General features: G+C 43.6%; 1 protein-coding gene across 3 annotated transcripts in view; it reads right to left on the reverse strand.

Annotated features, from left to right (window-relative positions):
- SGSM1 (small G protein signaling modulator 1) overlaps window positions 1–27,002 on the reverse strand; it is an 84,339-nt gene that overhangs the window by 5,271 nt on the left and 52,066 nt on the right. For all 3 annotated transcript variants that reach the window (XM_036823772.1, XM_036823771.1, XM_036823770.1), the window contains 11 exons: window positions 25,946–26,010; window positions 23,921–24,066; window positions 20,362–20,490; window positions 15,260–15,442; window positions 13,936–14,004; window positions 12,030–12,620; window positions 10,329–10,453; window positions 8,006–8,088; window positions 4,581–4,690; window positions 3,196–3,292; window positions 1,937–2,104 (listed from right to left, as the gene is read on the reverse strand). In XM_036823772.1, the coding sequence (XP_036679667.1) occupies window positions 1,937–2,104; window positions 3,196–3,292; window positions 4,581–4,690; window positions 8,006–8,088; window positions 10,329–10,453; window positions 12,030–12,620; window positions 13,936–14,004; window positions 15,260–15,442; window positions 20,362–20,490; window positions 23,921–24,066; window positions 25,946–26,010 (1,766 nt within the window). The remainder of the gene's footprint in view (window positions 1–1,936; window positions 2,105–3,195; window positions 3,293–4,580; window positions 4,691–8,005; window positions 8,089–10,328; window positions 10,454–12,029; window positions 12,621–13,935; window positions 14,005–15,259; window positions 15,443–20,361; window positions 20,491–23,920; window positions 24,067–25,945; window positions 26,011–27,002) is intronic.

A 27,002-nucleotide genomic window follows, 5' to 3' on the forward strand; every position in this document is an offset into this window, starting at 1 on the left:
TTGGTCACGCCGTGTGCCGTGTGGGATCTTAGTTCCCCGACCAGGGATTGAACCCATGTCCCTTGCATCGGGAGTGTGGAGTCTTAACCACTGGACCGCCAGGGAAGTCCCAGTAACTGTACTTATTTAAATATAAAATAAAAATACTATTTTCTTTTGACTTATATGTATTATTTTTTCAAATGGCTACTAAGTTGTTAGGATAGATATACTTATTAGGTGGTTTGGACCTAACTAGTTACTGAATGGAACTTTTGGTCCGGGTGCCACAAAAACTTTACAGAGACATTAGGGGTGCCATGAACTGAGAAAGTTTGAGAACCTCCATGCTAAGACAGGAATTGCTTTGGGTTCTCAAATCACACCCTCAAACCGAAAACAACCTAGATGCCCAATCAGAAGGGATGGTTCAGTAAGTTATGAACAGTCACTTGAGGTATATTCTGCTGTCTTAAAAAATGATTATATGGGGGCTTCCCTGGTGGCACAGTGGCTGAGAGTCTGCCTGCCAACGCAGGGGACACGGGTTCGAACTCTGGTCCGGGAAGTTCCCACATGCCGCAGAGCAACTAGGCCCGTGAGCCACAACTACTGAGCCTGCGCGTCTGGAGCCTGTGCTCCGCAACGAGAGAGGCCGCGATAGTGAGAGGCCCGCGCACCGCGATGAAGAGTGGCCCCCGCTCACCGCAACTAGAGAAAGCCCACGCACAGAAACGAAGACCCAACACAGCCAAAAATAAATAAATAAATAAATAAAATTTAAAAAAAAAATGATTATATGGAAGATGGTTTTTAAAACATTAAGTGGAAAAAACTCTAGATACAACTGGATTCTGAAATGGTAACAACATAAAAATATACATTATTTTGGGAAAGACTAGGTGGAAAAAACATTTTTAAAAAAATGAACCCACTAAGTACAGCGTGGTTTCCTGAATTGGATCCTGGAGCAGAAAAAGGACATTAGTTAAAAAACCAAGTGAAATCAAGTCAGTCTGTAGTTTAGTTGATAATAATATATCAATGTTAATTGCTTTGTTCTACAAATGTACGAGGATCAGGTAACATATTAACATCAGGGGCAGCTGGGTGAAGGGTATTGGGAACTCTCTGTACTATCTTTGCAACTTTTCTCTAAATCTAAAATTATTCCAAAATAAAAAAGCTTCTTTAAAGAAAACTAATAATGTTTCCAGTGTAAGGTCATCACAGGTGGCTTTTTTCTTCTTTTGCTTTTTCCAAAAACTTCTTTAGTTTAAGAAAATGTTTTAATAGTGTAATATTGATAGTAGCAACAGCTTCTATTCATAGCAACAGCTATGAGCCAAGTACCACCTGATTGATGGGCTTTATATCCTTGTGGTCTGATTTAATCCTCCTGACATCTCCATGAGGGAGGTGTTAGTACCATTTTATCCCCAAGGACTCTGAAGCCCAGAGACATAAAGTCACTTGCCCAAGTCACACAGCTCCCAGGTGGCAAGGCTGGGATCAGAATCTCTGTTTGATTTCAAAGACTGTGCCTTTTTCATGCCACTTCAACTGCTTTCCTGTATCTGCTTTCCCTACACATGTCAACCCTCTGAAGCAGACACTGTTACTCCATTTCCCAGATGAGGAAGCAGATGTTTAGAGAGAGGGGAAGCGACATGTCCATGGCACAGCTGGTTAACGGCAGAGCCAGGGATGCTCCCTGAGCCTGATTTCAACACCTAGGCCCCTTCTGCCAGATCCCTGAGAAAAACACACAGGGATCACTCAGCACTACAAGATGTTAACTCATCCATTTGGAAATAGCCGCAAGAAGTGGGGAGAACCCTCCTCCATCCCCTTCATGGTGCATCAGTCTCAGTGACCCTCCATCCCTCTCCAGCCCCCAGGAAGGGGCCCTCCAGAAGCCTGCACCCCTCAGATAAGACCCTGGTCATGTGGATACCATTAAAAAATTTGATGATGTCTGTGAAATCCATGTTGTTCTCCAAGATGATGTCACGGTAGACCTCCACCAGCGCCAGCGCAATGAACAGGACATAGTGGGCGGACGACACGTGTTTGGCTGCCCAGATGGTCTCCCAAACAGAGAAGACGTCATCATAGATGAGTTCTGCCGGGACACCAACACACACGCGCAGGGGGAGGGTCAGTCACTGAGCTCACGGTGCTGCCCTCCCTCCGGAAAGATCCCAGGCCAGCCATGGTCCGCGCTTCTGTCCTGGAGCAGTGGACAGAGGTCAGGCCAGGAGACAGGAGACCTGGACACTGTCATTTGACAGAAGCCTCAGTTTTCCCCTCTGTAGAATAGGCTATGCAAACCAGGTGGGTTGTAAGTTTCCAACTCTGACATCCTGTAAGTGGAGGAACCGGGCACGTGCAGATTTGATTTACATTGACCTGTCCTTGCCCTGCCCCTTGGTCAGTGTCCCCCTCTCTCCCTGCACCCTCCATCTCTTTTAGCACCAGTGGGGGTATCTCCTTTTCCCCCTGCACCCAGGCAGAGCTGGCTGCTGCCTCTGGGTCTGGTAAAGAGATAGAATAGAGCAACGATGAAAAGTAAGGCTTCCTACGTCCAATAAACTCAGTCTGAATCCTGGCCCCATCACTTACTAGTAAGGTGACCTTGGGCTAGTTACTTCCCATCCATGAGCCCTTCTCTTTCCTCATCTGTAAGTGGGGTGATACTAATAGTAATAAAGGACTGAAGAAATAATACATAGAAATGGCTCAGCACAGTGCCTGGACCTTAATAAACAACTCCATACAGGTTAGATATTATTGGCATCACCCCAAATTGGCATGACAGCAATGCACCGTGTCAGACATCATTTCTAATTCACGTGTGAAAGATGCTCTATGGGCTTCAGAGTTCTTGGCCTCTGATAAGCAGCTTAATAGAATGGAAGGGAAGTGGGCTTAGGTAGACAGAGTGGGGCTCAGATCCTAGGCTTTATTATTCCTAGCTCTGAATTTAGTTCTTCTCAGTCTTAGCCTCCTCATCTGTAAAATGGGGATTGTGACAACACCTACTGCATAGTGTCTCTGCAAGATAAGTTGGGTGAACTGATAGAACTCAACAAATGGGCATTACTCTCTTCCACTGGCTTTGTTACACCTCCCAGCCTCACCTCCGTGGTACCTTTTCCCCTGAGATTCTGCTACAAAGAGTCTGAGAACAAGTTTCCAGTCTGAAGTCTGTACCTCGCTTGAAATCCAGCAGGAACCAGCGGTAGCAGAAGTAGAAGTGAGTATAGTCCCCATTCTGATGCATCAACTCGAAGAGCTCTGAGTCCAGGATCTGTCAGAGGAAGGAAAGATAGGCATCAGCCTCCTGGGCAAAGGCTAGACTAGAGGGGACAGCTGAATAAATGATGCTACATCCCCACACCAGATACCATACAGCCCTTAACAACCAGGTGGAGTTTAAAAATGGGCAAAGGATTTGAGGTGGAAATCAACCTAGCTCAACCTAACCCCGTCATTTCTCTAAAGAAGATGTGCAAATAGCCAGTAAGCACGAGAGATGCTTACCATCATTAGCAGTTAGGAAAATGCAAATCAAAACCATAATGAGATACCACTTCACATGCACTAGGACGGCTATAATAAAAATGACAGACAACAAAGTGTTGGTGAGGATGAAGAGATATTGGAACCCTTATATGTTGCTGGTGGGAATGCAAACTGGTGCAGCTGTAATTCCACACCTAGGTATATCCCCAAGAGAAATGAAAACCTATGTCCATATAAAAACTTGTACATGAATGTACACAACAGCATTATTCATAATAGCAAAAAAGTGGAAACCACTCAAGTGTTTATCAGTGGATGAATGGATAAACAAAATGTGGTCTATCCATGCAATGGAATATTCGGCAATAAAAAGGAATGATGTACAGATATATGCTATAACATGGATGGACCTTGAAAACATGATGCTAAGTGAAAGAAGTCAGACACAAGAAGCCACATATTGTGTGACTCCCTTTATATGAAATGTCCCGAATAGGTAAATCTATAGAGACAGAAAGTAGATTAGTGGTTGCCAGGAGCTGGGGAGAGGGATTGACGTTAATGGGTATGGGGATTCTTTTTGGGGTGATGAAAATGTTCTGAAATTAGATAGTGATGATGATTTCACACCTGTGAATATTCTAAAAATCATTGAATTGAACATTTTAAAAGGGTGAATTTTATGGTATATGAATTGATCTCAATAAAGGGGTGTGTGTGTGTGTGTATAAGAAAGAGAGAAAGCGAGAGAGAGAGAAATATACTCAAATATTTCTTTGCAGAAAAGGACCAATACGATCAAACATCCTGTTAAGAGCGAGGGCCATGTCTTGTTCATCAGTGTAGCCACAGTGCCTGAACCAAATAAATGCTCAGTGAGAATGAATCTAGTGGAGCTGAGCTGTTGAGTGAAGGTTGAGTTGAATTGAGTTTTTTAGTTTAACTCAACGGGGCTGAGTTAAGTAGGATTGAGGGACTGAGTCAAGTTAAACAAGGCGTGGCTATTAAGTTGCCTTGCGGTCCATTGGGCTGAGCTGGAATAAGTTATATTATTGAAAAGCACAAGGTCCTACCTGGATTAGCGACCTCATGTTAGCAAAGTGCGTGTCCATGGCGCCTCCGTGGGGGAAGTTCTGGTTCATCCTCTTCATGAGCTCGGTGAAGCAGCTGAAGGCAAGGGCCTCTGCGGAAAGAGCACAGGAGGAACAGTCAACTGCGCCACTGCCCAAGGAACCCGAGGTCCCAAAGCGACGGTCCGAGGCCCCGAGCTGGTTCACAAAGTCCACAGCCAAATGAGAAGCATAAGGACAATGGAGTACAAATGCATACCATTTCAAGGAATGCTCTCCAATTAACTACATACTTCCCACCTTTAGAGGTACTGAAATGTTTTATTTTAGGAAACAATGGTGACAGCAAAATGCTCTGTTTTAAAGATCCCTATTTGCTGTAATAAAAAGTTGACAATGTTTGGTCCCAAACTTTTTGAAAAAAAAATTCTACAGGGTTCATGAAATTCTCGTGTCTGGGAACCACTGTATTAAAAGAGCAATTGTCAATATTGGAAGGGAGTTTGCAGGCGTTATGCAAAGAAAGGGTCAAATAACATTGGGAAATGCTGCTTAGAGAGCCACTACCTATATTAAGAATGAAAAGGCTCTGAGAAGTCATGTAATTTAAAAATTCTTTTATATTGTTCAACCCAGTGTTTAAAAAATTTATTTGAAAATAGTACCTTTTTTCTCTCTTAACACCTAGTAACTTTGGGGAAAGTTATGAGAAGGTTTCCAGAGGCACAGTAGGATCTCATTTATTTTTTAAAAGACTCTATTTTTCAGAACAGTTTACATTTACAGAAAAATTGGGAAGAGTGTACAGAGAGTTTCCATATACCCCACACCTCGTTCCCCCTATTACTAACATCTCCCATTAGTATGGTACGTTTGTTACAATTAATGACCCACTGAGGATACATAATTGACTCAAGTCCATAGTTTTTTATCTTATGTCCTTTTTCTGTGCCAAGAACTCATCCAAGGACTATATTACAAACAACTGTCATCTCTCCTTAGGCTCCTCTTGGCTATGGCAGTGCCTCAGGCCTTCCTTGTTTTTGATGACCTTGATAGTTATGAAGAACACTTGTCAGGTATTCTACGGGATGCCTCCCTATTGGAATTTATCTGATGTTTTTCTCATGATAAGACTGGAATTATGGGTTATTGGGAGAAAGACGTAGGTAATGTGCCATTTTAATCACATCATATCAAGGGTATACTGTATCAATGTGATTGAGGATGGTTGATGACCTTGGCCACCTGATAGAGGCAGTGTTTTCAGGTTTCCCCACTGCATAGTTTCTCTCTCACCTCCCACCCCCTTCTACACTGAACTTTCTGGAAGCAAGTCACTATGCTCAGCTCTGAAGAGTTGGGAGTTATACTTCCCATTTTAAAACAGCCTTACTGAGGTTTACATACCATAAAATTCACTCTTTTAAATGTATAATTCACTGGTTTTAGTATATTCACATCTGTGAACCAAAATCTCTAATTTCAGAACATTTTCATCACCCCCAAAAGACACTCTCTCTGTATCAGAGGTCATCACCTATTTCCCTCTCCCTGCAGTCCCTGTTAACCACTAGTCTATTGTCTGTCTCTACAGATTTGTTCCTTCTGGCAGCAATCTTATTTTAATGTTGCTAAAATGCCCAGCTTCTCACATGCTCTTGGAGGCAGTTTTCATATCTTACTGGTTTCCTCATTAATAAGTTGAATAAAATCTTTGTCATGTGTTTATTTTATTTGTATGAGAGAGACATGTTAACTTTTTGAAAATTATATTTCATCAGTTCTGAAGGTCATCCACTGAGATGTTTGAGGGGATTAATCCAATGGAGACAAATTAAATCAATTTACCTGTACATCCTCGGTGGCAACAGAACTTTTTCTGACCCTCTAGTTTTCTTTCTTTTTCTACTGATACTATGTATTTGTTTTTATTTCTGGCTTGTACACCTTCAATAAGTTAATCTGAACTGGTGGCAGCAATGACTGGGGATTTGCTCTTATGGTCTGACTATTTGGTGATCTCTGTTGGGTGTATAATGAAAGCCTATTCTCTGTTGGGTGAGAGATGACAGAGAATCCAATTTTGTAGTCTTTTTTTCTTTGTTGTTCTTTTTTTTTTATCTGTTTGTCTATTTGCAACCTCAAATCAATTAAGAATTACATGCTCACTGGAAGAAAAATAACTAAGTTTTTGTGTTTCTGGTTCACTGTTTTCAGCAATGTTTTATAGTTTTTGGTGTATAAATCTTGCACTTCTTCTGTTAAATTTATTCATAAGCATTTTATTCTTTTAGATGTTATTGAAAATGGAATTGCTTTCCTAATTTCATTTTTAGATTATTCATTGCAATTGCATAGAAATACAATTGACTTTTATATAGGTCCTATATCCTGCAACCTTGCTGAACTTGTTTATTAGTTCTAATGTGTTTTGGATTCCTTAGGATTTTCTACAGGCAAGATCACGTCATCTACAAATACACATGGTTTTACTTCCTTTCCAATCTGGATGCCTTTTATTTCTTTTTCTTCCCTAATTGTCCAGGCTAGGGCCTTTTGTGGCAAAAGTGGACATCTTTGTCTTACTCTTGATCTTAGGTGAGAAGTGTTCAGTATTTCACCATTGAGTATGATGTTAGTTGTGGGTTTTTCACAGATGCCTTTTATCACGTTGAGGAAGTTCTCTTTTATTCCAAGTTTGCTGAATTTTTTATCATGAAAGGCTGCTGAATTTTGTCAGATGGCATCTCTTTGTCAACTGAGATTATCATGTGATTTTTGTCCTTTACTCTATGAATGTAGTGAATTACACTGATTGATTTTCATACATTGAACCAGCCTTGCGTTCCTGGGATAAATCCCATTTGGTCTTGAAATATAATCCTTTTTATATCTTGATGGATTCAGTTTGCTAGTGTTTTGTTGAGGATTTTTGCCTTTGATTTCATAAAGGATATTGGCCTGCAGTTTTCTTTTCTTGTGATGTCTTTGTCTGGTATTGGTATCAGGGTACCAGTGGGTCCTCATATAAGGACCTGCCTTATAGGATGAGTTGAGAAGTGTTCCCTCCTCTTCTCTGTTTTAGAAGAGTTTATGAAGTATTGGTATTCATTCTTTGTTAAGTGTTTGGTAGAATTCACTAGTGAAGCTGTCTAGGTCTGAGTTTTCCTTTGTTCTCACTCATGTTTATACAACCAGTGGCTAGCAAAAGCTTGGATGGGTGTTGGACACCTGGAAATAAGTGTTGGTCAACATGGAATAAGAGAACTTTTAATTTCACTAGGACCTTGATGTGTTCACTGGACAGGTCTTCTGAGCACCTGTACTGACCCATTCCATGGAGTCACAGAGTCAGGTTAACCTCTCTTCTATGTAGTGGGAAGGAAACTGCATCCCCAGTTCTGGGGCAGGGAGGATACACTCACCGTCATCCAGAATGACCAACAGTGGAGCCAGGAGGTCACACATACCCTGGACATAGCCGATATCAATGTGCTGCCAGATGTAGCTATAAGAGAGATACAAGATGCCCAGTGATGGCCCCCACAATATGCCTCTCCAACCCACTCCTCCTTTACCTCCATCCTGGTTTGGTCCCCATCTCTCACCTGGACCACTCCCTCAACCTCCTGCCTGCATCCCTATCCCCAGTCTCACTCTCTTCAAACATCCTATGCTCAGTCACCAGGATGTCCTTCTTAAAGCTCAGCTCAAGGAGACCACTGCATGCTCAAAAAACCCACTGCATGACAGGACAGTGTCCAAACTCCTTAACTGGGGGTGCAAGGAGTTCATAGTTTCCTCCCAATCCCTCTTTACAGTCTCACACATCACTTCCCAGTGCTTCTTCCCCTCCAGCTGCACTGAGGTATTTACCTTTGTACAAATAAAGCATACATTCATGCCCCTGTGCTTCTGTCCCAGCACTTTCCTCTGTCTGGAATTCCCATCTGTCCCTTAATAATAGTAACTAATATTTACTAAGCATTTACCGTATGCTCTGTCCACTATACATGTACTGTATCATTTAATTCTCAAAATAATCATATGAAAAAGTTACTATTATTATCCCATTTCACAGATAAGGGGAATGAGGCACAGAGAACCAAGTGACATGCACCAGGTCATACACCTAACAATAAATGGTAGAGACAGGATTTGAACCCAGGTGGCCTCACCCCAGAGTATGTGCTCTTAACTTCAGTGCTAAATGATTTATTTCTTCAGTGTCTTCTCTTTTTGCCAAAATTCATCTTGAAGGTCACACCATTGTGAGGCCTTCTGTGATTTCTCCTGGTGCCATAACTAGGTAAAAGTCAGTCTATCCTTCCTTCTCCCCCAGCACTTTTCAATTTTAAGGTAGCATGCTATATTAAAGTTAATTATGTTTGTATCTCATCAACTAAATTTTGAGTGGCAGTAATTGTTTGGGAGACCCTAAGACAGAATAGTTAAGAGGTGGTGTTTATTAATAAGAACGGTTTGAGCAGGGTTTGGCAATCCTTTTCTGAGAGGTCCAGATAAGAAGTATTTTCAGCTGTGTAGGCCATATGTTCTCTTTCTCAACTACATAACTCTGCAGAAGCAATCACAGATAATACGCAACCAAATGGGCATAGGTGAATTCTAAAAAAAAATTTATTTTCAAAAGCAAGTGGTAGGCTGGATTTGGCCCATGGGCTGTAGTAGCAGTTTGCAAACCCCTGAGTTAGAGTAGCATGTAAAGAAGTCCAGGATGCACTGTCGAGTGTAAAAAGCAAGTTGGAGAAAAATAGTTTATAGTATAATCCCACGCAGATAAACATTTTTTAAAAATTAAAACGTGTGCATTCATGTTATATTATACTATATATTACATAGTATAACTATATATTATATATTATAATTACATGCTATATAGTTATATAGTTATATAGCATTATATTACATTAAATATTAATTACTATCTAAATAAATATCAATATATTAATATGTGTATATTCATATTATACTATATATTTATAAAATTATTTACTACATATGAAGCATAATTATATATGTTATATAGTATAACATTGTATATTATATAATATACTATCTATTATAGATGAGTATATATAGATATCTCATATATATGGCTTGGGAGGATATTCACTAAACTGTTAGCAGTAGTTTCTTCTTCTAGGTGAGTGGCATTAATGACTGGATATAAAAGGAGAAGTTTCTCTTTATACTTTATGAACTTCTGATTTCTTTGGTTGATTCAGGTTTTTAATAAGCATGGGTTACTTTCATATATTAAGAAATAAAATATTTACTATTTAATGAAAAGTAACAAGTAGCCCCAAATCCTGGCTTAAAGAAATAAAGCAGAGATTCTAGAGTCCAAGAGAAATGGGTGAGTTCCCATTCAGCCACTGCCCACCTGGAGGGACCCTGAGCAATGCGGTACCCCTCTGAGCCTCCATTTCCTCACCTATGAAAGGGGATAACACTTACCTCATAGGCTTGTTGTGAGGACCAAGTGAAATGATGTTAGTAAAGGGCTCAGGATAGTGCCTGGTATACAGTAGGTGCTTAATAAATGTTCTCTATTGTTATCATTACTATAATTGTTATATAATTGTCAGGATGGGCTGGAATGAGATTCAAGGTGGGCATGGTGCCAGCTGCAGAGAGAGCGATTCTAAATGGGCTCCCCGTAGCCCACACCTGTGCCATCCCCTCCCAATCCCCAACTGATCCATCCCCCCCACCCACCCCAGCCACCTGCACATGATGTTCCGTAGCTTCTCCAGGTTGGCGGGTGTGAAGTACCAGTAGTTGCGGTCACACCTCTGCACGTCCTTCTCGATGCGGTGCAGGTTCACCGTGTACAGATCCAGCAGCTCTGGCTGCAGGCCCCCAGGAGGGGAGGAAAAGAACAATTACACTCCAACTCCTCACAGAGGCTGTCTTCCAGAGATTCTCTTTCCTCCTCCTAGCCCTCTCCTGTCATCACTGAAAAAAACTTCCTCTACCTAATAATAGATGGACCAGTCAGATGTTCGACTTTTTTGTTGTTGCTATTTGTTTCCTGAGAAAGCCTCTTTCACTTTGTATGATGAAAATTCTCTTTATTTTTTTCCTTTATAAAACAACACAATCCCGGGACTTCCCTGGTGGGCCAGTGGTTAAGACTCCGCACTCCCAATGCAGGCGGCCCGTGTTTGATCCCTGGTCAGGGAACTAGATCCCGCATGCTGCAACTAAGAGAGCCCACAGGCTGCAACTAAAGATTCTGCACACCACAACGAAGATCCTGCAAACGGCAATGAAAATCCCACATGCCGCAACTAAGACCCGGTGCAGCCAAATAAATAAATATATTTTAAAAAACAAACTAAAAAAAATAAAACAACACAATCCTATGAGATGTATAGAATTACTATCCCCATTTTATAGATGAAAAAAGTAAGATCGATATATATATATGTATATATATGCTACAATATATATGTAGCAAACTAATAAAAAGCAAACTAAGAAATGAAAATACTCTAGGAAAAACAAAATTTTTTGCAGGAAAGAAAAAACATATACAGGTTACTACATGGATTATGCATTAAATTGTTATAATAATATAACCACCGAACAGTCATTTAACTAAAATTATTATAACCATAGTGAATGGATGGGGATTGGGCCGGTTTCACTCGTGTGGTGAGGGGGCGGGGGGGAGTGGGAAGGAAGAAGACTGAATCCTCTTCCTCCACAGTGGGGAGTCAATAGATGTCAAAAACTGAAGAAAAACAAAAAAAGATCAGTAAGTAGCAATACAAGTGTATTATTTACAGACATGAGGGTAAACACCAGATAATTTGGGCAGAATAAGTAAATACTACTGCCTCTGGGGAGAGCCTAATGGGCAGAGGTGGGGCAGACAACTTCCAGTTTTTGGATCCAGCCTTGTCTGACTGTTTGACTCTTTGTGATAGAAATAAAAAGTCCTTTAAAAGAAAATGGATATACAACACCTGGCCCAGAAAACCTCCCTTTCAGTTGATGCCCTTTGCTTTGGGCTTTTTGGCAAGAAAGTAAAATATTTAAAAGCTATTGGACCTGAGTGTAAATCAGGATGGTCACCATCAAGGTTGCTATTGATCGCTATGGGCTGAGCACAGAGGACTTGACTCACTAATTCTGAAAACAACTCAGGGAGGAAGGTACTAGATAGATAGGGAAACTGAGGCTCAGAAAGATAAAGTGATGTACCTAAGCTGAGATCTGAACCGACCACTGTTTGTCTGCAAAGCCTGTGTTCTTTAAGTATTATATTATCTTCTCTCCCAAATGGGTTTCTACAGTAAACCCTCCGTGATGGGAAAAGGCAATGAATCAGAGGTCGTTCTGGATAACTGAGGTTTGTGGGACACTCCCACCCTCCTGAGGCTGCAGAAAATTGAGCGGAGGAGAATCCTGGTGACTTACAGAGTAGGTGACACCACTAGAAGACACGGGGGATGCCTCGCTGTTGGCAGAAGTGGTCACGGCCAGAGAAGCGAGCACGGGGAAGAGACTCTCCATCTCGGGCTCCTCTGAGAGGTTGTCTTCACTGTCCACCTGGCTCTGCTTCCCCACCTCGATGCCTCTCCAGCCCTCCACCGCAGGGCCCCCCCTTTTGGGCAGAGCTACATCCATACTGCCAGTGATGGACACGAACTCGTCCATGCTCCCGTTGGCCAGGAGGTCGCTCTCCAGGCTGTCCTGCACAGCCAGCTCCTCACGGGGGACCTCATCCCGGGAAGCGGTGGCCTCGCTGCTCTGCCCGTCATCCACACGGCTGTCCCTGGGTCGAATCACCAGTGGGGCAGGGCGCTGGGCGTCCATGACGCTGTCCTCCGTGCTCAGGCTGGGTTCTGAGTGCTCCGAGAGGCCCGAGGAGAAGTTGTGGGAGGAAGGGTGGCCGGAGTCTGGGGAACAGGTGCCATTCACCAGGTTCCCGTTGGGGATCTTGGGCTGCTTCTCCTCCAACCTGCATTCTGCCTCGACCTGCTCCACCTCGTCCACAGACTCAAAGACCTGCAGACCAGGTGCACAAAGACAGATGGACTAGGATGTCTGTTGTGGTGCTGCTTCCAGCAGCAACCTGAATATCCATCCACAGGGGACTGGTTCAAATACGGAACATGCCTGCAGGGGAACACTACACAGTCAGTAAAAAGACTGAGGCAGAACAAGGTGTAATATATGCTCCCATGTGTAGAAAATAAAAAATTGCCCATATGCACGCATAGGCATAGAATAATGCAGAAAGAAACAAGGAAGCATTGCAGTTGACTCTGAGGCAGAATAGCTTTTATCATACAAAATTATGTGCACGTAATTTTTTAAAGTAAAAAAATTAGTTAACCACATAAGGAACAGGCTAAAAAAGCATCCATGTGGTGGACTATTATGGATCAATTTTCAAAATTAGTTAGATGTATATGAAATATTATGGAAAAGTCTCCAGGATACATATCTAAGATTTATTTGTGGTTCTTTGTGTCTTTAGGCCATATCCCATCAAGGCAGACTGTATAAGATCATGTCCCAAGGTCACTTGAAATATTTCTTCTGTGTGGTTATGTCACCAACTTGATTTACTGTTAATTTCACGTGCTTCTGGTTTTAAAAAGATTTCTTTTCGATTAAATTGCTTTTGGGTTAACTTACCTAACTCCAAAGTCAAAACTAGAAAACAAAGTACATTCAGGGAAATGTAGCTTCTTTCCCTGCACCCCTCACCCCACTTAAGTAACCATTTGATCAGTTTCTGGTTTATCCTTCCATCGTTTTAGAAAAAAAATAGATGCAAATACATACATATATTAATAGTTCCTCTGTTTATGCAAAAGGTGACATACTATGCCCTTTTTTTTCACTTTGTTTTTTTCTTTAATATTGAGTGAGAATGTGTTAACATTTCTTTGCACTGAACGAAATGAAAGGCTGCTGAACAATACATCTGATGGTATTTATTTAGAAATTTTAAAAGATTACTAAACATCGCAATATATTACATACTGTCTATATATTTCTGTGTATGTAAAGGCATACAGAAAGGTCTGGAAGGATACACAGCAAATTGAAGATAGCAATGTTATTTCTAGGGAGGGCATGTGGGGCTTAGGGATGGTCAAAGCCAAATTTAGTTTTCTCTGTAATATTTTAATTTTTTTAACAGGCAAAAGAGATTCATGTATTACTCGTGTAGGTAAAACTTCAATTTTTAATGCTAGCATAAAAAGCTAAAACAGATCAACCATGAGTGACCTGTATATGAGGGACCTCCAGTCCGGTTATTCCAGGTTGGAGGGAGGGGGATGGGGGGGCGGGGCCTCCGGGAGGTCACCTGTGTGCTGCTGCTGGAGTCGCTCTGCAGGCGGATGTTCTGGCGGCCCGAACTGCAGCTCTGGGAGGACTGAGAGAAAAAGGGGCGGGACGGAGTGTGGGTGAGGCTGCATCCGGGCTCAGGGTCCCCACATTGAGCTCAGGAGGGGCTGCTGGGCTGGAAGTCAGTAAGTGTGGTCTTATCTCTACTCCTGACTCGGGCAAGTCCCTTCTCAGGGCCTCAGCTTTCTATCTATCGAATAAAAGTGGGGCGGTGGCTCACTCCCTGCTCCCTGGAGCCTCCTTGGAGGCCACACCAGCCACTGGACCTCCACCTCCCACCCACAACCAGAGAACCCCACCTTTAACTGCTCTGCTCTTGAGACTTCCAACTAATATTTTAGTTCAACTCAAAGGACTGGTTGTATGCATGTCTGTTTTCTACTCCTTCCCTGTATACATGCTTTTTGCCCTATAACTTCTAGTTTCTGTCTACCCTGCTAAGCTTGGCCAAGTGACCTGCTTTGGCCAGTGGGGTGTTAGCAAACTCGACAGGGCAAACACATAAAAAATGCTTGTGCATTTCTGCTTTCTCTCTTTAAGATCTGCTTTCACTGTGAGAACATGGCCAGGCTAGCCTGCTGGAGGATGAGACGTGAGGAGCAGGGCCGAGTCACCCCAGATATGTGAGAGCCCAACGAAGATCAACAAACCTTTTAGCTGAGCAGAACTGCCCGGCTGACCCACAGACTCATGAGTAAAAAATATATGTTTACTCTTGGACTCATCATTGGCTTTTGGGGGTTGTTTGTTACACAGTATTAGTGTGGCAATTGATGACGGATTTATCACTGGTGAAGGGAACTGACTTTCTTTTCATCCCCTGCTTTGGGATGCTAAACTGGAGATTCTATCAGGACAGATATGTCTGACCTGGTCACTGGAGCATTCTTGACATTCCAGGACATTCCTGACAGTACCTGGCACATAGTAGGTACTCAACAGCATTTGCTGAACAAATGAAAGTCTAACACTGTGCTGGGCACTTTATTTATACTAGCTTGTTTGAGTTGCACACAAATCTCCCCTGTACAAATGATCATTCCCACTTCATAGATGAGGAAACTGAGGCCCAGAAGTAAAGGCGCTTGTCTGAGCCCCAGAGCTAAGAAATGAAGGGGCTGGAGTTTGAAGTCAGGTCTGTCTGACTCCAAAGTCACCTTCCACCCAAAAGCCAGGGGTGAGACTCTGTCCCAAGGCCCCAAACACCCAGGCCTCACCCTTCCTACAACAGCCTGATGGAGCAGAGCCCCGCCCCCGGCTCCCTGAGGGGAGCCACCCATCACCTCATTGCTGATGGTGGAGTCCCGGTGCATCATCCGGTGCAGGTGGCTGTCCAGGCTGGCCCCCGAAGAGCATTTGGCCAGGGCGGCCGCGTGGGATTCCCGCTCCCTCTGCCGCACAATCGCCTCACAGCCCAGCCACTCGGACATGGTCTGCGCGTAGCAGGCATGCATCTGCTCGTCCACCTGCCAGGGCAGATGCACGGTCACCTGGAATGCTGGGATCCCAGGGGACAACCAACCCAACCCAGAAGATGGTGGCTCTGACCTGGGACCCTGAGCCCTAGAAACACCCATCCAACATTCATGGAGTTAACATCCATCAGACATTAACTGAACACCTACTATGTGCCAGGCACTGGCTAGGCCCTGGGGATACACAAAAGTGAGCAAGGCAACTCCTTTCTTTCCATTTTTCCCTCCTTCCTTCCTATCTTCCTTCTTTTATTCATTCATTCATTCATTCATACACTTATTCAAATATTTGTTGACAACCTACTCTGTGCCAGGCAGTATACTAAGCTTCGGGGATACTAAAGTGAGCAGACTGTTTCTTTCCTTCTTTATTGCCTTCTTTTCCTCTTTCCTACTTCATTCATTCATTCATTCATTCACTTGTTCATCTAAGTTGGTAAGTACCTACTATGTGCTAGGCACCAACCTAGGCATACGAAACACAAGATGAGCAAGATGCCTCCTTTGTCCATTCCTCCAGTCACTCAACGCATTTACCAAGGGCCTCCCAGGTGCCCAGCATGGGGGTAGAGGCTGAGAACACAAAGATGAATAAAAGTGACCCTTTCCTTTACTTACAGCAATGGCTTTAGAGAAGGGCCACAGGTTTCTAGTGTTTCCCTTGTGGGATTTCAGCAGAGGAGATCGGAGCTTACTTCATTTCTGTGTTGCACAGCCCAGGTTACTGAGGTTCTGAATCTGCCAGACCTCTGGGCACAAGTGGGGCAGACAAGCTGACGAAAGGGTGTGAGGGGGCAGGAAGGAGAAGAGGGAGGGCAGGGAGCCTGCCCCGGGCCAGGGTTGGGAGGGGCGGGCATCCTTTAGCTAGTCAGGGCTTCCAGAGAGAGGCTCCGGGTCCACCCTGCCCAAGCCTGCCATGGGCAGCTCCCTCCCACTGACCTCCCGAAGACTCATCCAAGCCCATCTCCCTGTTCCCACTGCCATCCTAGGCTAGGCTTCCAGGACCCCTCACCCAGATGACCTTCCTTCCTGGTGCCTGCTTGTCCCAGGTGGCCCCTCCTGCCCATCTCCCACTCGGCAGTCTTCCTCGTGTTTCCTCTCCAGCCCTGCCTCTCACTGCTGCCCCCACCCCCCTCGTCCTTCACGTCCCAGCTACCCACGTCTGCACGCCCTTCCGCCCCTCCCCACACAAATGCACACAGACACACACACATCGCATCATGCAGGCATCTCTCTTCCTAGAAGCCCTTCCTCAGTCTCCTCGCCTGGAAAGCAACCTTTTCAAAGAATTCAGGTAGGCTTCTGCCCCGTGGAGGTGCCTCCTCCGTGCTCTTAAAGCCCCTGCGTTTGCCTCCATCTGATTTTGCATGAACCCCCCTAAACTGGCAAAGACCTTATCTAATGCACCTCTGGGTTCCCAGTCCCGAGCACGGGGCCTGCCACACCGGAATCCTCATGCTGGTCCTGAGATCAGTTTAGACAGTTCACAGCACAGCCTCAGCATATGGAACCACAGTGTGAGAAAGTCTCCATATTCAACTTTTCTGATGACGAGGAAGGCCAGTCTGGCACCACTGTGTCTTTAATCCATCCTTAATACTTTATAATCTCCCTTCATAACAAAGAGAGAGAGGCCTCAGGCAGCCTGTGACATCTAGGTAGAACTGAATTATATCATTTTGTCACATTCTATTTATTTTTGAAGTTTCCTTCTCTTTTGGCAAGCCATATTGGTTTTCCATTGATGGTAGGGATATAAAATGCCTTTTTAAGTAAGTTATATAAATTTTTAAGTGAATCAATTCAAAGACAAATACTTAGTAAATCATAGCACAGATGGTACACAGACATGGAGTGTAAAATATCAGTGGGTTTTGAAAGCTCAGTATGAATAAAAGAATGTAAAATATCTCACTAATAATTTTTATATTGATTAGATGCTGAAATGGTAATATACTGGATATACTGGGTTAAATAAAATATGTTATTAAAATTAATTTCACCCTGATAAAATGACATAGAACCACACACACACACACACACACACACAGAGGAGCGGATGCAAAAACTAATGAAATCCTAGGTTGTACTGTACCAATGTTAATGCGCTGTTTTTTTGTTTTTTGGGTTTTTTTTAGCTGTGAGGCCTTTGGGATCTTGGTTCCCTGACCAGGGATCGAACCCAGGGCCCCGGCAGTGAGAGTGCCGAGTCCTTACCACTGGACCGCCAGGGAACTTCATTAATATGCTGGTTTTGATAATACACTATACATAATAGTTCTATAAGATGCTTCCATTGCGGGAAGTGGGGTGATGGGTACCTAGGACCTCAGCATCACAACTTTTGCAACTTGGCGTGAACTTAAAATTATGTTAAAATTAAAACTTTAAAAATATTAATTGTATCTGTTTCTTTTTACTTTTTAAAATGTAACTACTAAGACATTTAAAATTCCATATGTGCTACAGTAATGAAGACAGTATGGTATTACCTGAAGATTACTAATTATAGTGTGGCATTAGATCAAAGGCACAGAATAGAGAATACAGAAATAGACACCACTCTAATAAGCCCCACTGATTTTTTTCTCCTTCACTTTTTTTTATATTGAGGTATAGTTGATTCACAATATTACATAAGTTTCAGGTGTACAACACAGTGATTCACAATTTTTAAAGGTTATACTCCATTTATAGTTATTATAAAATATTGGCTATATTCCCTGTGCTGTACAATATATCCTTGTAGCTTATTTATTTTATACATAGTAGTTTGTACCTCTTAATCCCCACCTCTATCTTGCCCCTCCCCTCTTCCCTCTTCCCACTGATAAAAACTAGTTTGTTCCCTATATCTGTGAGTCTCTTTCTTTTTTGTTACATTCACTAGTTTGCTTTATATTTTAGATTCCAAGTATAAGTGGTATCATACAGTATTGGTCTTTCTCTGCCTGACATTTCACTAAGCATAATACCCTCCAAGTTCACCCATGTTGTTGCAAATGTATGCCCAAATGATTTTTCACAAAGATGCAGAAGCAGTTCAATGGAGGAAGGACAGCCTTTTCAACAAATGGTGCTGAAGCAATTGGACATCCAGAGGCAAAAACCAAACCAAACCAAACAAACAAACAAAAACTCTTGACTTAAATGACACACCATATCCAAAAATGAACTCAAAATGGATCATGGACATTTTAGGAAAAAATAGGAGAAAAAGCCTTCAGGATTTGGGGCTAAGCAAAAAATTATTAGACTTGACACCAGAAGCACAATCCATCAGAGGGAAAATTGATACACTGAATCTCCTCAAAAACCTAAAAATTTGTTCGCAAAAGACCTTGTTAAGAAGACAAAAAGACAAGGTACAGACTGGGAGAAAATATTTGCAAATGACATATATGACAAAGAATTAATATCTAGAGCATAAAAAGAACTCCCAAACTCAACCATAAAAAAATGAAACAATTCAACAAGAAAATGAACAGAAGCCATGATCTGACATTTCACTGAAGATTCACAGATGGCAAGTGAGCACGTGAAAAGATGTTCAATATCACTAGTCAATTGGGAAATGCAAATTAAAACCACAATGAAATACCATGTACACATTAGTTTGAGTGGCTAACATAAAAAATAGTGATAACACTAAACCCTGGTGAGGATGCAGGTGTGGATCACTCCTACAGTGCTAGCGGGAAGATAAAATGGTACAGCCACTGCAGAAGTTTGGCGGTTTCTTATAAAACAAAACAAAGTGTGAACTGCCATCAGGCCCAGCAACTGCATTCGAGCATTTATTCCACCTTATGCTCACATGGAAACCTGTATATGAAGGTTCACTGCAGCTTTATTTGTAATCACCAAAAAACCGGAAACAACCTGCCTATCCATCAACAGTTGGAGTTAAACTGTGGTGCATCCATACCGTGCAACACTACTCAGCCGTATAAAGGAATCAAGAATAGATACGCGCAGCAACTTAGATGAATCGCTACAGATTTACACTGAGTGGAAAAAGTCAATCCCCAAAGGTTATACACTGTACGATTCCATTTCTACAACATTCTTGAAATGACAAAGTTACAGAAATAGAGAACAGATCAGTGGTTGCCAGGGGTTAGGGATGGGAGTGAGTGGGAGGGAGGGAGGTTTGGCTGTAAAAGGACATGAGGACCCTCGTAGCACTGGAAATGTTCAGTATGTTGACTGTGGTGGTGATACACAAACCCACACATGTGATAAAATTGTAGAGAACTAAACAGACACACACACGAGTACAAGTAAAATGGGAAGTCTGATTAAGATTGATATATATATATATATATATACACACACACACATATGTATAAGGATATATTATACAGCACAGGGAATATGGCCAATATTTTATAGTAACTATAAATGGAGTATAATCTATAAAAATTTTGAATCACTATGTTGAACACCTGAAACTAATATAATATTGCAAATAAACTATATCTCAATTAAAAAATATACATATTTATTGTAAACAAAAAAGAAATGCAATAAAATATGGACTTTAATGTAAAAATAAAGATTCATACATTGCCAGTATATCTATGTCAATGTCAATACCCTGGCTGTGATATTATAGTTTTGCAAGAAGTTACCACTGGGGGAAGTTGGATAAAGGATGAGATATCTCTGCATTATTTCTTACAAGTGTATGTGAATCTATCATTACCTCAAAACGAAAAGGTATTCAGAAAAATGACATCTGTGGCATGTGTTGTGTTTCTATTGGACTGCGCTGCCCCCAAGCTTCCTGACTCCCCAACATCTCCCTGCCCCACCTTGGTCCACCCTGGGACCAGAGCTCTCCCAGCCCCACAGTACCTGGCTCTTCTTGCTGCCAAAGACCCCACTGCCCATCAGGGGTAACCAACCTCCTTCCTTTCTGTTTCTGTCATCCCAAACTGGTAGTGGCCCAGGAGGAAGGGCCACACGGCTTTGCGAATCTCTGGCTGGATGCCCCCGTAGTAGATGAGACGCAGCAGCTCCTGCTCCTCGTAACTCTGTGGTAGGTGGGGGGAAACAAAGGATTTGGTCAACAGGAAACCGGGGGATGGACTCTGTGACCAAGCAGTCCCGCTTCTCAGACCTAGCCCTCAGTGATCATGTTGTGAACAAGCAAAGCCACATGGGCCCAGATATCCATCGCGGCATCATACAATAAAGCAAAACCCCAGGAACCCCCATAACTGCCCACCAAAGGGGGAATGCTGCATCCCTATGTGGGAATACCACATGGAGAGTAACAGGGCAGCAGGCGCATTTATGAGAACCTACATAAAAGGACGTTCAGTGTATGTTGTTAAGTGTAAAAAATAAGATGCAGAATAGGTCGAGGGTGAACCCATTTTTGTAAAAAACAAAAGCAAAACCCAAAGGTCAGAATATAATGAATTAACATTTCTACTTAATTTTTAGTCAATTTTGTGTACTGTGCTTATTGGGGAATATTATCTTGGAGTTATTAATCTTGACTCAGCACTAAGAAAATTGTTTTAAAGCGAATTAAACCGAAAAGGAACCATTTCCAGCTGATTCTTCGTACACTAATAGCTTTTGTGTACACAAGAATAACTTTAGCAACTGTTTGCTGTACTGTGGAATAGATTTGTCCTCTTTCTTTTCTAAAATTCATTTTCAGGCAAAGGCTTTGCAGATACAATTTGTCAAGCAGTCGCGTTGGGGAACCAGAGTGTCCTATCTGTGTGTCTGTGTGTGTGTGTGTGTGTGTGTGTGTGTAAAGTGCCAATGACTGCCGGAAGGCTACCCTGAAGGGCACTAGGGTCCTGTTTCCTCCCACCTCTTTACTTCACATTCTAAAATTAAAAGCATGTTTCACTTCTTAACACTAGTCTTAAATGTACCCAACCACAGTGGCAAAACCAGCCATTTTGTTCCTGTTAGGAATTTTTATTCATATTGTATTGACAGCCTTGTCAACGCTGTATAAAAATTAGGGAGCTATTTGGGGCTGAGGCTGTGAACGCTTCATCAAAAATCTGTGTTCTCTTCTCCCGGAGTCCATAGCTGGACTCCATTTCCCAGCCTCCCTTGCAGGTAGGTGTGGCCATGTGACTGGTTTCTGGCCAAAAGGATGTAAGAGGAAGTGATGTAATCCATTTTCAAGCCAGGGCTTTGAAGAAGCAGGTGTACTCCCTTCACACTTTCCATTTCCCCTCTGCTGGCTGGAAGCAGATGACCACAAGGCCCCAGAGGATGGTGGGGCCACAAGACTGAAAGACCCCGGACCCTCTAGAGGGAGGAGAGATGCCCACTCACCAGGAATGCCCACCCAGGACTGTTAAGTGAGCAATAAATACACCTCTATGGTGTCAAGCAACTAAAACAGCGGGGACTATGTGTTACTGCAGCCCAGTCCACCCTGACACAATGATGCAACCAAGCAGATTGTGAAAGGGTTGCAGGAGTGTTAGATGAAAAATATTAATTTTTGACTATTTATTGTTTCAGCCAATTTGTCCTTAGGATACTGCCTCCCAAACTGGGGAGATCGCGCGGAGCATTTGGGGAACTTTCTTTTCTTTTTTTTTTTTTTGGCCGCAACACGCAGCCCATGGGATCTTAGTTCCTTGACCAGGCATCGAACCCGGGCCTTTGGCAATGAAAGCACGGAGTCCTAACCACTGGACTGCCAGGGAATTCCCTGGGGAAGGGGAACTTTCAAAATATAAATTCTTGGGCTCCACTCTCAGAGGTGCTCAATCAGTAAAGCTGGAGTGGAGCCCAGAAGTCTATAAATCTTTCGAATTCCTCAGGAAATGTGCACTCACTCTCACAGACTGCCAGGGATTATGAACACTATAACCTTTCAAGAAAGGTAAGCTGGCATATCTAATTAAATTTAAAATGGACATCAAACAGTTACATTTCTAGGACTCTACCCTCGAAATAAGAGAACTAGTACAGAAAGGTATATGCTTATAAAGATGTTGACTGCAGCATTGTTTGAAATAATTAAAAAAAAGAAAAAGGAACAGCCCAGATGTCCATCATTAGAGGAAGATTTGACTAAATTATGGTCCACCCATATATAAGGTGCTAAGGTTCTAACATGTAATATTTTACTTAGAGATCTGAAAGATGTCTTTGATATAAAAGCAAGTTGGTCACTTAAAATACAAATATAATGTTACCTCATTTAAAAAATGTTTCAGCTATATCTATATAGACATATCTGTGGATGTATAAGTATGGGAAATGTATAGCAGGGTCTACACCAAACTGATACTATTCATTAATTCAGGGGATCAGAACTAGGGGGGTGCAGCAGAGAGATGATATTTAAAAACTTTTAAAAAATTCTGTACACCTGTGTTCTTCATTCTTTGAATTGTCACAGTAAGAAGGCATTCCTCCTGTAATTTAGAAAAACAACTATTTCCGGCAAAAAAAGAAAACCACCCTTCTGCTTGTCCAGGTTTGGGAATCAGTTTGTTTTTCCCACTGAGTCCCCTGGCATCCTCAGATTAATACACAGAATAGCACCCTCCCCCAACGTGGGGAAGCCAGGCTGAGCCAGGTGCTCACCAGCTTGGCCCTCCCCAGGGAGGAGGGATGCAGCTGACGGAGCCACCGCATTCACCCAGCGTGGAGGAAATGGGTATCTCCTCTGAGAGCCTGCACTTGGCAGCAAACCAGTATTTCTTAGAGTGGATTCCGCCTTCCACCATAGGTGGTACTTTTCCAACAAAGGTCCCTGCGGCCACATACATTGGAAGGAACGTTCCATATGCTCTCCCACACTCCCCCAATTTCCTGAGCGTGACAAGTATATCAGCATAGCCAAGGCTCTGACAAGTCCTGCAGGGTACAGAAAGCTGTTTAAGCTTGTTTCCCAAATTATTTCTCCATGAAACTTTTTTCACACATAAACATTTCCCTTCCAGGAATATTTGTATTCTAATAAGAAAATCTTAGAAATCTATCTCCAGGCGAAATAGCTAAGGGTAGAATTCTCGAGCCCTAAGACAAAGATGAGAGAAAAGGGTTTCATGTAGTGGTGGGTTTCCTTGGTCCAGCTGCCTCCCTCTAACTTAGCTACTCTCATCATTCTAAGTAGCCAACTGGACTGTAAATTCCTCTGGCCGGGAAGTCACAGCACATCATACAGGACCGAGCATACAGCTGATGCTTAATAAATGCTTACTGACTGACTCATTCTTTACTCCTTCCAGGCAAACATATGTATTTTCCACCCTCCCTGATCCTCACCCCAATGGGCAGAAGCGGGCTATGGGTGTTGGAACTCTCGAGGAGGGGACCTTCAGTTTGTGTATGGAGAGCCCAAGGATGTCACAACACCTGAGTCCCCACGCAGGTGGGTCTATTCCTCAGATGATAGGAGGTCCCCCCATAGTCTCTGTCCCCCCACAGTCTCTGCCGCACGGCAGGCTGAGCCGGGCCAAGCCTTACTGTGCTGTCCTGCAGGTACTGCTCCCAGATCTCGGCCGTCAGCCCGTGTCCAGCATCGCAGGGCAAGTCCGGGGACACGATCATGTGATTGACCAGGGCTGACAGGTGGGTCCTCACAGTGGACAGGTGTCTGCAGTAGGCGAGCCCTGCCGGGGAGGGAGGAAAAGTGTCATTGTCCACCATCCAACACCCCCTGCCTTGTCTCACGGAGGCTCTAAAGTACTGTCCTACTCGCAATCTGATTGAACCCTCGTGACCAGCAAATTGTCATCATCCCCCTTTTCCAGATAAGGAAGGTGAGGCTCGGAGGGGCAAAGTCACTTGCTGGCTTAACTGCTTAACAGCCCTGTGACCCTGGGGAAGTCATGTCACCTTTCTCAGCCTCAGCACCTCCTCCACTGGAAACCAAGGCATTTAGTTCACAGGCTGGAGGCAGGAAGAGGACAGTGACTCCACGGGCTCGCTGTGCCCTGGGGTGCCTCCAGTCCACACCAAGGGAAAGAGAATGGGAGAGAGGGGGATGACTCGTTCAAACTGCAGCTGGACAAAGAAGGCCCTGGCCAGTCAGTAGCTGGGGAGATGCTGAGGGCACTGGTTTGCTTTCAAAGATGGCCCTGGCCCTTCGAGCAATTCCCACCAACTTGCCCCCCTTCATCTGCTCCACCCTGGGTGCCGGGTCCACAGGAAGCACTCAGCCGGTGCTGGCCTATGTGCGCTTTGACCATGCCCGTTCCTTCTGGCTACTGACCCCCAACTCATCCTCGAGTCCCAGAGAGGACCCTGGACCATCTGGAGCCTGAGGACTCACCCCTACCAACAACAGGGGTAATCATGATGATTACGATGAGGATGATACGATAGCTAACACTTATATAGCACACTCTGTTCCAGGGAGCTGTTCCCAGAGCTTACGTAACTTAGTTGATTCTCACTACAACCCTATGAAGCAGGTACTCTTACTACGCCCATCTTATAGGTGGGGAAACTGAGGCACAGTCTGCGTGCATCACTTGCCCAGGTCACGTTGCTAGGTGTTGAGTTGGGATTTGAATGCAGACTGTCTGGCTCCAGAACCTGGGCTCTCAACCACCATCAGGGAGGAGCCACACCATGTGATGACATCAAGACCCATCTCGACCCCCAACCCTTCTACCAGGAAGCTCTTCCATTGTGGTTCCATAAATACTCACTCAATGCCTTCTCCACGCCAGGCCCTGCGTTAGGCACTAGGGATGGGTAGTAACAGAACAGGCAAAAACCTTGATCTTGGGGAGCTCATGCTTTTCCTGTTTCTCCAGACCGATACGACCTGCACTGTTTTTTTGCAGGCCCAAGCAGGATGTACTAACACTTTCCTAGAATCCCTGAAAATATACACATTTTATCTTCCCCATCTAGGCTGTGAGGCAGGGGAAATAAAACCTGCTAAGAATCAAAATAGCAGAGTGGAAAAAACAGAGGCTTTGCCACCAGGCAGGCCTGGGTTTGAGTCCCAGCTCTGTCGCTTATTAGCTGTGTGACCTTGGGCAAGTCACTTTGCCTCTCTGTGCCTCAGTTTCCTCATCTGTTAATTGGAAATAATCAGAGCACCTGTATTATGAATTTAGTTTTTAAGTTTTTGGGACAGGATCAGGCCATCTTACTCTTCTGCTTCTGCCTATAGGAGAAGGGGACTGACATTTACTGAGCACCGACTGCACGCAATGCCAGGTGCTAGGGGCTTTATACATGCTTTCCATTCAATCCTGAAAGCAAACCCTCTAAGGTGGGCACTGAAGATGCAATGGTGATTAAACCAAACCCCTTCCAGCAAATGTTCACTGCCTTCCCTTAGGACCAAGGGAGAAATTTTATGCCCAATCTGTAAATGAGGAAATTGAGGCTAAGAAAGGTTAATGTAACTTCACCAAAACTAGACACCTAGGAAACAGGAGTCAGGCTCCTTCCCCTGATATTGCTGGCATGCAGCAGGCACTGAATAAATGCTCCCTGGAGACCACAATGGCAAATAAGGCCAATACGCACATCCATAGAAGGCTCTGGAAAGAATCTGGTACTTCATATTGTCACAGAGAAGCTTCAAGGGAGCCCTGTAGGAAGGAAGGAAGGAAAAGGAAGACACTTAGTACAGATCCACACATAGCCCAGGTTTGCTGGAGAGGAGCATAACTCGTTATCTCTAGGGAGCAGATTAAAACCAGCCAGTCAAGTAGACTGGGGGTATTATTGTTTCTATCTACATAGCATCACTGCCCCTTCTTCTGCTATCAGCTTGGGAGTTACCTCCTCCCCAACTCTGTCCCTATGGTTTGGGTAGAGCTGATTCTACCCAGTACATGACTCAGCTTGGAGTTACAGTTATTGGGTCGGGGTGGGGTGGGGTGGGTCACATGATCCAACCTGGGCCAATGAAAATCAGCCCTGGAACTTTTGTTGGAACTACTAGAAAACAGACACTCTTTTCTCTGCTTGAGTTCCTAAGCCAGTGGGATGTAGGGCAGCAGCTGCTGGGATCCATTTTTACTACTGCACAGGAAGGGCCAGCCTGAGAATGAAACCATCATAGACACAAGCAGAGCCAAGAGCCAAGGAAACAGACATCCCTCTATGGAGCATCTCGATCCAGCCATGCCTGAAGCCACCATACCTCTGGATGTCTCAGTTCTATCAACAGATTTTCATTTGCACCAGTTTGAAGTGGGTTTCTTTCACCAGCAGAAAGTGTTTTGACATCTTTTTATTTTTTGATTGGAGTGTGGTTGCTTTTCAATGTTGTGTTAGCCTCCACTGCACAACAAAATGAATCAGCCATCCATATACAGCCATATGTCTGACTTCTAAAGTGACCCAGCTGAACCAAAGTGGAGCCAGACTGCGATTCAGACTCTGGCTGACTGCAAAGGTAATGCCTCAGAGCTTCTCCTTGCATGGGAATTTGCGGGGGGACTGTTTTGGCTGAAAGAAGGCCTCAGAATTGATGGAGAAAACAGGACTGCTGAAGGTAGTGTTGTGCATTCTTGGACAAAACAGAGTGGAGGAATATTACACCCATTAAAAACCCAGCGAGACTGGGAAGGAGGCA

Source organism: Balaenoptera musculus, chromosome 14 (genome assembly GCF_009873245.2).
Source record: "Balaenoptera musculus isolate JJ_BM4_2016_0621 chromosome 14, mBalMus1.pri.v3, whole genome shotgun sequence".
In the NCBI taxonomy this organism is placed as follows: domain Eukaryota; kingdom Metazoa; phylum Chordata; class Mammalia; order Artiodactyla; family Balaenopteridae; genus Balaenoptera; species Balaenoptera musculus.